General features: G+C 43.2%; 1 protein-coding gene across 2 annotated transcripts in view; it reads right to left on the reverse strand.

Annotated features, from left to right (window-relative positions):
* The window catches only part of pax7a (paired box 7a), a 76,261-nt gene that overhangs the window by 29,885 nt on the left and 32,400 nt on the right, over positions 1 to 13,976 (reverse strand). For both annotated transcript variants that reach the window (XM_049471639.1, XM_049471638.1), the window contains exons 6-7: positions 6,297 to 6,462; positions 5,991 to 6,187 (exon numbers count right to left, since the gene is read on the reverse strand). In XM_049471639.1, coding sequence (XP_049327596.1) covers positions 5,991 to 6,187; positions 6,297 to 6,462 — 363 coding nt within the window. The remainder of the gene's footprint in view (positions 1 to 5,990; positions 6,188 to 6,296; positions 6,463 to 13,976) is intronic.

Genomic DNA, 13,976 nt, shown 5'->3' on the forward strand with positions numbered 1-13,976 from the left:
AGGCAGCACTGCGCAGGCCCGGGGACACGGATCAAAGGGAAGAAGCGCAGAAGCGCACCAGCGAAAGAGAGGGGTGAAGCGCCCCGGCTCTCTCTTTCTCTCTCTCTCTCTCTCTCTCTCTTCTCATCCCTGAGGTGTAGGCCCGAGCGTGTGCACACGCAGACCACGCCATGCTTGGCCCAGTCAAACAGACCCCCTCCCAACCAATCCACCATTTACACATCCACACCAACACCACCACCTTACTCTATACATCACTTCACATCCCTCATTCCACTGCATGCACAAGCATGCAATTTCTACAGTAGTACATGTTTATTACAGTGTTATACACTACTTATGCACAGACTAGGGTTTAAGATACTTCTGTAGAAGCTGAAGAAGCATTAACTCAAGTAAAAGGTGTAAAAGTACTGCTTTCAAAACTACTTAAAGTACTTTATACTTAAAGTATAAAAGTAAAAGTAATGTAAGGGGAAAAATAAAGCCATTAAGGATAAAAGCCCCCCAAAAACACATTTTTCTAAAAGCCATAATGACTATAATGTGCTTATGGCATGTACTAGGCTACCTGTTAGTCTGTAAGAGGTAACCCATTGAGAATGAATGTATTTTAGAAGTATGTAAATATAGTAAAAAGCTTTGTTTGTCTCAAGTTCTCCGAACGGATAATCTTCATTTTCTTTCGGCTTCTAGCACCGGTCAAAAGTTTGGACACCTCTTTTTTATTTAATGTTTTCATTATTTTTTTATTTTTTTTTAAATAGATACTGAAGTCAACCAGACTACTAATACACAAGAAATCAAATAGTTACTTAAAAGTGTTAAACAACCCAAAATACTCTTGCTTCAAAAAAATGCTTCTACTCTACTGAGAAGTATTTAGTTTCAGAGGTAACTCTTGGTCTTACTATCCTGAGGTGGTCCTGATGAGTGCCAGTTTCATCAGAATGTTTATGTTGGTCTTTGTGAGTGCTCTTGAGGATACTTTCAAAGTTCTTGATTTTTTTTCTTCAATTGATTTGTTTCTTTATTTAGTTGAGTAGTTCTTGCTTCTCATAACATGTATTAGAACATTACTCACATATTCACTATTCACTGTATACCTGTAACTCTACCTCTTCACTACTTTACAACTGATGCTTTCAAACACATTAAGAGACAAGAAAATCAAGTAATTAACTCTTGACGGGATCAGCACAGCTGTTAACTGAAAGCCTAAATTCCAGGTTACTCTACCTCATAAAACTGCTGGCTGGATGGCTTCAGTATTAATCTACAGTGCAGAAGGGATTCAAGGTTTGTCCCACCTTTTGAATAGTACTGTATTATTTACTGTATTTCATACTCAACATTGCAAAATATATAGCCTTGTTAAGAATATAAATATATTGAATCATGACCCTTTTATTACCTGGACTGTAAATAAAATTAGCTATATTATTGAATAATCAAACAATTGTACACTGAAGAACTCCCCTTTATATCTCAGCAACCAAAATATAAAAAAAAATATTTATATATTAATCATATACTATATATATATAAAACATATATTTCTATTATATTGGCCCGAAGGTTCATCTTTAATCAAAAGCATCATTTTAGTCTCTGAAAAGGCATTTGCAGTGTATAGGTGCCATCAAAAAGCCCCTGTGTGCTGTTGTTTCCCTCTCTCTCCCAGCAGGTGTCCCTGTCAAGCAGTGCAGAGGAATCCATTCCGACACGTTTGCCAAGGAACACAGCTCCCAAGAGCGGAGTTTAAAAACCCATTTAAAGAGACTTAATGGTGAGCATGGGTCTTCTATTACCTGCTACATCTACGGCTCTGCGGAACAGAGGAGTAGAGCCGTCCCTGGCGCAGCTTCCCACCCCCCTACTCGCTCCACCAGCCCTGTCCCAGCTGCAGAAACGCAGTAAACTTGCGCATATCTTCCCAAGATAACATCAATTACTGATTTTCTGCTTAGTTATGGCGGCCCGTGGAACAGTATTAGCTCCATCAGAGCAGATATCTGATAGAGTGGTGCTGAAGTTTGGAAAACAAACACCGCTGGAGATCTTCCTGATCAAAACTTTTGGCCTTTGTTCTGTCTCGCTGGCGGCACGTCTTTTCGGACCCCTTCCAAAACCCTGAAAACCCATCCCCCCGAGGAGAAATGGCCTCTGTTGTAAGGAAGGAAAGGGGAAAAAGTGTTTTCCTTGTTATTTTTCTGACCCACGCTTTCACCAGTGAGCTGCCGGCCCTTTCTGCATCCACCCCCCATCCAACACCTGCTGTGCTGCAAAATGAAAAGAGGCCAAAGGAAAAAAAAGGAAAGGCCAGAAAGAAATGGGTCCATACCTCTGGCCCAGCCAAGCACGGCTTAATGGATCTCATTCTGACACAGTCCACCCTCAAACTTTCTAACAAGTGGCGACAACAACAACCGATAGGTCGTCCAACGCGGATGGCTTTTCCGCCCGGCCCGTAATGAGAAAATGTGCGGCGTTGTCTGGATGGGTTACGGGATTGGAAGGAGGACGGCCGTCCCAGGATCAGCGGGGATCCATTACCGCCGGCCACTGGGCCACCGCAACCCATTTGCCCAGGAATCACGAAATTCAAGTCAATCTTTACCAGCCACCGCCAGCCCATCACCGGCAGAAATGGCTCGCTTGTGCGAGCACACAGGGGCCTATCTCCGCCGAACAGATGTTGTCTGAAGAGGTTCAATATAGCAGAGTTATTTTTCATCTCCAAGAGCGGAGATGCACAACCTCTTTTTGAATTGGATTTTTTTTTCTTCAGGCCAGCTGAGAGGAGAAGAACTATATCCGAGGACATCGGGTCAGAACTTCTTCAAAGCGCTGATGTACAGGGTTTTCCTTTTCTCAAGCAGAGCCTTAAATGGAAAACACTGATGGAATTTCAAGCACCTCTTCTGACACCTTAACCCCACAGTTTACCCATATTAACACATTTCCAACACATTTATTAACACAGCTCAAATATAATCATTAAAAAAGATGTTTTAATGACTATCTTAAAAGACTATTTTAATGACTGTTCTTCTTGGGGTGACTGTTATCATGACAAAATATATCATATTCCTGAGAAACAAGTAGTTATTTAAACAAAATCAAACTGAATATTTTTAATATATATATATATATATATATATAAAACACAATAAATCATTTCAAGATGCTAAGTCATTGTCTTATTGGTCCAGTCATCATAAAATGTCCAAACAAAGTAAATAAAGATTTTTCCAAAATTTCCAGACTCTAAATATGTGAAATAGTGATGATACACAATTGCACTCTGTGCTGATTATAGATCATGTTATATTGTATTTAACCCTCATCCAAACACTAGTGTTGAAACACACCGTATAACTTCAAGGTGTGAATGGGAAGAGCTAAATTGCTGTAGGTTGAACTGCCTTTTTTGGAGCATAGTTTTCATATGTGGACTGTATGAGCTGAAGAATGAGTACTAGTCAAGTTGAAATCTTAACAATGATGTTTTCGTAGTAGGTCAAACTCAGATAGGCTCTTTATAGTTTGGAGTTTCAAAATCTAGATCTTTGGTCTCTGACAATCCTCCCTTGTTTGGAAATTCATTGGAGCTTAAGCGCAAAACTGAAGAAGCCAACGTCCGATGCTACACATGTCTTGGCTTTGCAGTAAAAGGGGAACAATTGTGCGCTTTTAAGTCTTTGCCCAGATTGGGCCGTGCTGTGCTGTAGAAGCATCAGGAGTTTAGGGTTAGGAAGAGGGGTTGGGCGGGTAAGTGACTGCAGCAGATGCTCCTGGGCCTCGTGTGCGGTAGGGAGGCCGGACGTTTCGTGTGAAACCGCTGGCAGGGACCGCTCAGAGGGTTTGAGTTGAGCCTGAACTCTGCCTCCGCTGTCAGGACGGACATATATCTCCAGCCCAATGAGAGCCTGATGGCTCTTCCACATGGCTCTGAGAAAGAAAGAGGGAGAGAAAGAGAGAGAGAGAGAGATATTTCCCCCTCATCCCTCATCCTCATTCTTCAGCAGTCTCGGCTTGATGTATAGGAACGCACACAAGGGGTGCAAAACTCATTCCGACGCATCGGCGCTCCATTTGGTTATGGCCTTATAGGCTCTAAAAAGATTAGGCTGCGTGATGCAATTAAACAAACTACAGTGTACCCAATATTATTAGCAATTTACCCCACAGTGATTTGAGCCTCGCTGAAACGACTAATTGAATTTTTGCCTTTGATGTGGACGGAGTGTTTGAAAAGAAACAGGGGTCGTTGTTTTAGGAAATAGTGTTTTTCTCTCAGAAATGTTGACGAAAAGGTGTCCTTGACATGAAAAAATGGAAGAATATCGAAAATTAATTTCCAATTCCTCAATTCTTCCTCTAGCCCAAAGGCTCCCGTCTTAATCCTCAGTTTTAGCCTGGAATGGGGTGGAATGGAACGGGCTTATTATTTATTATCGAAGGGAATTTCAACGTGCTTCCGCTGTTGGTATTAAAGAGCCAACGTTAATAGAGCGGAGTGGAGTGGGGTGGGGTGGGGTGGGGTGGTTGGTTCTCCGTGTTCTGTGGCATTTACGCAGGTTGAGCAGGAGAGCATTAGCGCTTAAAACCTCTCTGTGCCACGATTAACAATCACACACACACTGCGAGGAGCCCATGTTATCCCTATGATGCTGGAGCGACGAGAGGAAAAGCTCTTTTTTTGTGTCATCAAATCCTTAATTCTTTCTTCTTGGGGGGGACGTAAAGAAAGGGGTAATACCAAGAATGTTTCCCAATCTGCTTTGAGAAAAGGAAAAAAAAGAAAGAGAGAGAGAGAGAGACTAAGTAAGAGAGAGAGAGAGAGAGAGAGCTAAAGAGCTAAAGAGCTAGAGAGAGAGAGAGAGAGAGAGAGAGAGAAAGAGAAAAACTCCCAATAAAACATGTGTGAACGAGGGGGTAATTGTGGACAAATGCGGCATTGAAATTCATTTTCAACTCTTTACACACCATTTCAATCTTATTTTCTGCCTGTTAGCCACATCTTGTTGATGAGGGTCGGCAAGACTGCCCAGTATTGATGGGTAATTGTGTATAATTCACTCTTCACATGCGATTTGCATCAATACGCGCCATTTTTCATCACCCGTTATTTTAAAGAGGGCCCGCCGAGGAGCTTCCCCCAGTGCTCGTCATTAAGCAAAGGGTGCTAAAGAGGATAAGGTGAAGAAAGAACACACACATTATCCACAAACTGCCACACAACATGCACAATCGCATCCCGAACGCACAATGAGGGCTGCAAAGCATGTGGCTCGGAAGAAACTCGGCAGTCAAAGGCTAATCTAATGATGCCTATTGACTCCAATGGCAATTAAGGTAGCGAAGCATCAAATCGCATTCTCTAATACTCTGCTAAGTCCTTTTGCAGAGAAGAGAGAATGAGAAAGACAATGTTTACCAGTATCTTTACTGTGGTCCACAGTGAAACACATAGTGGACCAGCAATGGATCAGAATACACAGTAAATTTACTTCTACTTATCTTTAAACATTTTGCATTTTGTTTTGTCATTCTTCTTAGATGTTTTTCTGAGTTCTCCTCAAGCAATATCAATGTCCCTGGGAACTCTGGCAGGCCACCTAAGCTGATCTTCTCATGGGCTTTGTCCCACATAAAACATCCGCTCTATTGTAGGCCAAACAGGATTTAAAGAAATCTACGCCAAGCGGTGGCATTCATACACACTGGTTAGAGTTGTTTGCTTTCAACAACTACACCAGAACCAGAACAACTACAGTAGAGAATGGAACTCCTCCCATGCAGTTTGCCTCACGGTTAATGTAGTATCATATTATATCAATATACCATAAGTAAATCACATATTCAAACTCAAACTTACATTGGCCCAACCAAGCCAGCAGGGACATTACTGCACCTAGTTTCTACCCTAAAATGCCCCTGGCCCAAACCAGACCCAAGCCAAATACCCCTACTGTTGTACCGACCTGTGGGGAGAGGCCATTGCTGACTGGGTTCATGTGGTTGCTCGAAGCCGAGGGGCTCATGAAGGTGTCCGAGTAGCTGGAGAAGGTGTGGCGATTGGACGAGAGGCCGTAAGCAGAGCTGCTGTCGGCCGAGAGCCCACCCTGGTGCATGGAAGAAGGTGGGAGTGGCTGGGGTCGATGCAATGTACTGCTGACATCTGAAATGTAAAGGTAATACTGTATAAGATCAGTAAACTAACGCGACACAAGATGAAATTAGACGCCAGAAATCAGAAATTGGTGGTGAAGTAGTCGATTGGTCCTTACCCTGTGAAAGGGTCGTGCTGGGGTAAGTGGTCTCTGGAAGCTGATAGGTTGGTAAAGTTGGCATCCCAGTTGGAGGGAAGCCTCCAGGTAACAGGTGGTTGAAAGCAGCCAGCTGATTGGCTCCGGCCTGCTTGCGCCATCTGGCTCTTCGGTTGCTAAACCAAACCTGGGAATGAAAATGAACATACAGTAAATGAAGAAGATTTTGAAAGAACTATCAAATTTGGAGAACTTTTGACTGATCGACTTGGGTCAAAAAGTAAAGACACATGAAACTGCTAGCATAGTTTGTGCTTGTTTGCTATTATCCCTACTGTTCCCAAATGTGAAGCATCCAAAATTAACATCCCACCCACCGTAATTATTCTAACCGTACATTTACTCAATGTACATCCTCTGTATGAGTGTGTGATTGAAACTGTGTCCCTGTGGGAACCTGTGCTCTAGCACTCAGCGAGGCCTCTGTTGTTCTTGCTAAGTGGCTGAGGCTGTGATCTATGTAAACAAGCCTCCCTAAGCCATCATCAGAGAGGCTGAGCGGTTATGGGGGTCGGAGGTAGGCCACACATCTCCCCAATGCCCAGCTCAACTGTTTATCAACCTGCCACACACTTTTATGGTCGGCACAAGAAAGAAACACTGCTTGCACAGTGCTGAACACACACTTTCTCAGTCTTGAAATCTTAAGAGTCAATAAGATCTCATGAAACTCTACCCCAAGAAATTTGTAATATGTAGATAAATATATTTAGTATATTTGGTGCATATATTATGATCATCAACAAGGAACTCCAGTCTTAAGACCATTAGGAATGAAATCAAAAGTGGTACACCCCTGAAAGCATAGGCACCCCTCCCAAAGAAAGTAAACATGGTATGTTTGTACCGCAAGAGAAAAAGTATCCACCGTTATCGACCAAATCCTCTTTTCTGCAACTCATTGTCATCAAACTACAAAATAAGCTCTCACAGAAGCCAAAGCGACTCTAGACGCTCCTCTTTAACCGGGGGTAATTTACACATTGTAAAAAGGCTTCTGCTTCACCAAAACATGAATATAATTAGAGGTTGTGAAAAGGCTTGGCCCGTACAGACGGCAACCTGCTCTATTTCTCCGGGACAAGGCCGGGGCCCCGTGTGCGCCAAAGGTTGAACGACATTGATCTATGCCTCGCTCTGGCAATTCATCCGCACTTAATACACTGTCAGCGCAGTTCATCTACTGTTGTGTTTCAAACGGGCCGGTCCATTGTGAGGCCAGATGAAAGTGGGGGACAAAGGCCTCTCAATACGCCAGACCGAACACTGGCCACAAAGAGTGGGCGTCCCTTTTTAAACAGGCCTTTAAGAGTCCCACTTTCATGGTATGCACACAAGGACACACTCTATTCGGAGACAACGACACCGCAGACACACTCGACAAAACACACACACACGCACACACAGAAACACACACACACACAAACACACACTCTCGCCAACCCGCCTCCCTCCCCTTACAAAGCGGTATTTGTATATTGTCCGTGTGCAAAACTGTCAAGCCGCTAGCATCTAGCATCTCATTCAGAACGGCTTCAATGGATCTTTAACGTTTGATGCGACTAAAGATGACTCTTACCCATCTGTCAAGTGTTCCGTTCAAACCTCCTTTATTCTTTACTTTCAGAAAGCACTGCCCACCCTTCCCCCCTACTTTTCCTCCCAAAAGCTTCCAAAAGGGGTGTCTCCCCCTTCCTTAAGCCAGTCCTGAGCCTTAACCCAAGCCCCCTTGGCAGGAAAAAGACAACGAAAGTAAGTCCCTTGTCCTTGAGTGGCTCCCTAAGAGTGCGCTGGAGCGGGTGGCTGGGCTTGAACTGACCTCCTACCGGGGCTGGACAAACAGTTTGCCTGGCCCAGGGGCACGGAAGCTGGGATGCACCACTTCCTTTCCCCAAGGAGCTCCAAATAGCAGTCAACCATGCAGTCCCACCTGACCTACGACCCTAGGACCCAACTCCTGACCTTGCCAGCCTTTCATCTCCACAGCAACTGTCTTCCTTCTTCTCCACCCAAAAGGCTGAGATGTCATGGTCCTGAATCATCACAGCAGAGACGCATACAAGCATACACTTTATGCATCTTAAAGATGTTCTTAATCTTCATTTTTCTTGTGGCCTGCTGTCTTTTCTTCAGTCCATGCAAGTGCACGTTGGAGGTTGCGGGCATGTTTCCACAGCAGGAATCCTTCCAGGACCTCAGAACATTTAATTTTCCAGGACCTAAAAAGTTACTTGATGATTTTTTAGGGGTTACTTGATTTGAAAATATGGAGGAACCCTTTATGGTTTTTTGATAACCCTTCAAGGTTTGTAGAGGAAAAGAACACTTTAAGGTTCATCGAAGCATCTTAAATGGTTCTTTCACAGTTTCAGATTAAAGAACCTCTAAAAGTTCCTCAAGGATCATATACACCCATTTATGGTGCTCTGAGGAACATTCCAGATAAGGTTTTTGGAAGAAAATGTTATTTGAAGCAGCTTAAACTTTCTTGAAGCCTTCCCAAAACCCATTAATTGGTTCCTCCACAGTTTAAAATTGAAGAACCCCTAAATGTCTAACCAAAACAAATCTTTTTTTTTGTATTACTAATGTGGTTAAAATTCATTCTTGGGCAGGAGTTTCAGCTGCCTTTTCTACCTCAGAACTTTAGAAGAATTTCCGTGAACTAGGGACTACTGGTGGGGAACATGCCTTTAAACCACACAATCTGGGCTACAGAAGACTACCCTGCAATTCTTGCCCTAATCTATAAAGAGATTTGAAATCCTCTTCTCACTCTCACACTGGAGACTCTTCATGTTTGCAATCTGCAAGCCGAGACAATGACTCTGACTCTAGATCTTGTGCCCAGGCCATGCGGACACCCGTCTGCCTTAATCATAAGAGGAGCCGGTGAAGCCGATCTGTCTAAGTGAATTTGCAACAAACCCTTTGAATTGAAAGCGGCGTCGCTCAGGAACACAAGTTAACTGGAATGCCAGCGGTCCACTGCTCTATCGAGTTAAAGCTGCCAAACATTGAGGGCTATGTTGTGGCCGCATAAAAAAGGTTCTGTTTAGTGTGGATGGAGGTGGGGAGGGTAAGAGATGAGTGCATCAGCAAATGCCTCAGAATGTGTGTGCAAGGATGCTGCTTGGGTTTAGGCCACACCAGCCGTTGCCTGTGAGCTGGATTTGGGGCTCTCCGCTCTGGAACCCGATCACAAAGTCACCTTGGACAGTCCCAGATTCCCGCACTCCACAATCCAGTCTAATTCCTCCGCAGAGACGCGCCTCATCCCTCCCCCTGTGGAGGCTGTGTGTGGAAGGGCTTCAGTGCTGCCCCTGGGCTCCCTCAGCACTGCTTGTCTACAGCTATACTGCTTCCTGGGGAGGACGCGGAGTGACAAACACACACTGCATCATGGATGCAGTTTGAGAGTAGTGGATGGTTCATTGTTACTATACTGTAAACTATTTTTATTATAATATATCTGTTGATTAAATTGTAGTAGCTGACCTGGTGGCCAAATAACTTATTATCTTTTGTTTCTAATTTTACTCCCTTTTCTTAATAATTTGGAAGGCCAAATTAACTCAACCAACTTAAACTCAACACAATCTCTAGTAGTGCCCCCAAAACTAGGAGGGCGAAGGGTGAAGACACCTGTGATAACCAACATCATACCAACAGAGATGTGGGGAGAGAGTACTATTCATCCATCCAAAGAGTGCAAATCTCACTGTGCTCTCTCTGACTCTGGCTGCTGATGGCAAGCAGCATGACCCTGTATTCGAACTGGTCTCTTCATCCATCCTCACTTTCTTAGCTGGAATGTGCTAAGAAAGCATTTTAGCTGTACTGTAAAGATGTACAAGTATAATAAATGGTATTAGAAGGGCTTATTTCAATATGCTTACATTGTCTTTTATGGCGCCACTACCATGAAAAGATTTGTCTTCCTGGAATTATGGAATAGAACAATAGAAATTAAAATTTGTGACCTAAACCTCAACCCAAACCTTAACTTAACTCTTTACCCCTCAACCTAAACCTAAACTTAGCCTACACCTACAGTGTAATCCTATACATAATATTTAATATTATAGCCCTCAGTCTATACGTTAACCTTACCTACTCCGCCTCAACCTAATCCTAAATCTAACCTACTATCCCTTAACCCCTACACCTAAACTTAACCTGCTACCCCTCAATCTATACCGAAATCTAACCTACTACCCTCAACCTAAACCTAAACTTAACCTATTAACCCTCACTCTAAACCTCAGTTTAATCTAGGACCCCTCAATCTACACCTAAACCTAACCTACTACACCTCAACCTAAACCTAAACTTAACATATTAACCCTTAACCTAAAGCTTAATTTAATATAGTACCCCTCAATTTAAATCTAAACCTATCCTACTACCCCTAAACCTTACCTATCAACTAAACTTAAACCTAACCTACTACCCCTCACTCTACACCTAAATTTAACCTACTACCCCTCGACCTAAACCTAACCTATCAAGCCTCACTCTAAACTTAAACCTAACCTACTACCCTCAATTTAACCTAAACCTAACCTATTCCCTCTTAACCTAAACATAACCTATTAAGATTTACCAGCACACCTATATATTTATGAATCATAAAATATTTATGCAAATATATTGTGAATATAATGCAAATATTTAAATTTTCTGTGGGTACAGTAAAACGCTAATGTATATGCTATGCTAATGTCACCACTTTTCTTTGTGTCTACTTTGGTAAATGCTTTTCAATGAATGTGTCTGCAGTGCTAGTGAGTTGGCGTGAATCATTGCTAGTCTAGCCCAAATTCAGGGATCCGAACCTGTTCCCTTCTGTCCAGCGCAGGCGTCTACAGAGATTTGTGTTTACGGCACACACCTGTCACGCATAAATGGGATAATATTGCACACACACACGCACAGCTTTTTCTATTCCCCATCCCTTCTTTCAGGCTGTTTACTGTCCTGTGTTTGCGAGAGCAGCCACAGTCTGGACTGGCAACTCCACGCAAATATATAGCGCTACTGTCTGTTCAGCCAGGCTTGTTTCACAGAAATCGAGCAGGGTGTTGGATCGGATCCTGGCTACAATACTAATGCTGAGGCGTTTACACTGTGAATGAAAGAGGCTGGGATTAAACAAGACGCAGCTATTTTTATTACCCTCACATAGAATTGAAGCTATTTCATTCAAACCAGCGATGTGCGCTGACTAAATCTAACAGCAATGATGCAAAACTCTGTGCTATGCAATGTGCTCTCTCTCTCTTTCTCTCTCTCTTTTGCTCTCTCTCTCTCACTCCTTCTCACTCCCTCTCTTTCTGTGCCTGCCAGACTGGCACTATGCTAATTAATGTAGCTGGGAGTGCGGATCGCAGAGAGGAGAGTAGGATTAGCCTGATAAGTATCAAAGAATACAGAGCCACTGAAAGAAAGTCATTTAAATTCTAATAATAAGAAACTGTTCGAACATTCACACTGATGCATTGCAACAATTTTGCTCTTCTGCAATCTACATAAATCCTATTTATTCTTTTATGGCGTGTAAGCCTGGGCTCCCAGGAAAAGAGCTTGCCTGTTGGGCTGGGTGGGATTTCTGTTATGCTGCTGCCCTGGTTTCACTACAAGGGACTAGTGCACAATTCACTTTATTCATACAGTACATCAGTCTGAACACTGATTAATCACTGCTGAATTCAATGGATCAGAGCTAGCCCACTACAGGCAGGGCTAAACGATGCAAGAAGATACCAGTGATGCAGATCTAAATCATTAGTAGAGTACTCTAGTGCACCTCTTGGTTGTACCAAGTTGTGGCTGTCCTGGGGGCAACAACTTTGATGAAGCACCAAGCCCAACAGAACACACCAGCCAATTAAAACCAGAGAGGGCTAATCAACCTAACCAATGTCTTGCTTATTGTTATTTTCTTTTATTAAATTGATTGATTTGTTAGGTTCTGATCTGTATATATTTTCTCTGCTACTTTAATTGACAATTAACCATGGAAGCTAGCAAGCTTCATCCATGCAAATACTATTCTCCATTACTGAGGATTCCAAGTGTTGACTATAGCTCGCTTACTTATTTGTTTGTTTATTTTATTTTATCTTTTTTTTTTTTACAGCAATTAGCTGATTATAGTATGTATGACAAGGTTTTTCTGTATTTTAATCTTTATCTACAATACATGGAGCAGTTCTTACCAATGCATGCTATCTTTCTAGATTTGGTCATATAGTGTTAAAAACTCTGAACATTGTTTGAGAAACTCTGGAACACTGACAAGATAGCACAAGATAACCTTAGCTCTGCAGTTGCTAGCCAACAGCTAGCATGAAGATACTTGCTTGCACAACTCCCTGATAACGGCAGGCTAACTACTTGCCAAATTGATTTTTACACTTCATAAAAGGCAATGCTTATACCTTATTAGATTCCCCTAAACTATAATAGCTTCATGCGAAATGTTCACTGGTACTGAAAGAGGATCTATGTGGTGGGAGCGCAGAGCAAGCGGCTTCATGGCTCTCTGATGAGCGCTAACTGATGTGGAGTCTGCCACAGCCTCTTAAATACTTCAGCCTAAATAAGAAGCGAATGTAATTCACTTTCAATGGGAGGGAAAATAACTGATTTACACTAGTCGCCAGGCTCTTCATCTCCTGCTCCCTGCTGCTGCTGCTCCTCTGCAGTGGTCTTACCTTCAAAACGCCCCAGGATTTTATGTTTAACCCAGCTAGCATTTCAAAGAGAGGCAACAAGTGAGCTCTCTCTTTCTCTCTTACTTTCTCGGTGCCCTAAACGTCTGGGAAATGACTCAGGAGTTAGACCTTTAGCTCAGCTCAACTATACAAGTACTGTGGAGCCAGAAACTGGAGAAAGAAAAGCCAGACTAGGTTCTACGACATATATCCATAACTGCACCCAAGTCTCCCAGCTCCCCGTCACGCCAGCCTGGAACCGATATGGATCTGATCCCACAATTTGTCAGTCGGAACGCTAAAACTCCAGTAGGGCTCTGCAGTAGGGAGGCCTGCCGGTGGATGAAGATGGATGGGATGGGGAGCCTCGCAAGAAGGCGCTGGCTGGGGATCTGACACTGGAGATGCTGCTTAATGGTGAGAAAGGGGCTAGAAGGTTATCAAAGCAGTCAGTTCTTATTGCTGTCAGTGTCTCTCTCTATAGATGTGTTGTACAGCTATGGAGTTGTGATATACTATTCCCAAAGCTTTAAAGATATCTTCCAAACCATTGGCATGACAATCTAATAGCTTTAATTTGCTTTTGAAGAATCAAGCCAACCAGTTTACAAGCCAGACCACATTACAGGGACTCTCTCCTGCAGTCACCCGGCCCTTGAATATGAAGATGGTCAAGGGTCTACAGAGGGAGCACTGTCCTGATGTGCTCTGAGCCTGGAGCAGATGATTCAGGAGTGGTGAGGCCCCTCTCTTGGCCTCTTTCTCACCCCACTGCCCTCTCCTCCAGTCCCACTAAATTGACATCTGCTGGATGGGTCTGCACAGCTGTGAAGAAGCAGGTCATAAGCTTGGCCAAAGGTCCGGGCAAAGCTCAGTTTGGGTGAGTCTAACAGTGAAAAACATTCCAACTTTGCCCAGGCAG

Source organism: Astyanax mexicanus, chromosome 24 (genome assembly GCF_023375975.1).
Source record: "Astyanax mexicanus isolate ESR-SI-001 chromosome 24, AstMex3_surface, whole genome shotgun sequence".
NCBI classification, from domain to species: Eukaryota; Metazoa; Chordata; class Actinopteri; order Characiformes; family Acestrorhamphidae; genus Astyanax; species Astyanax mexicanus.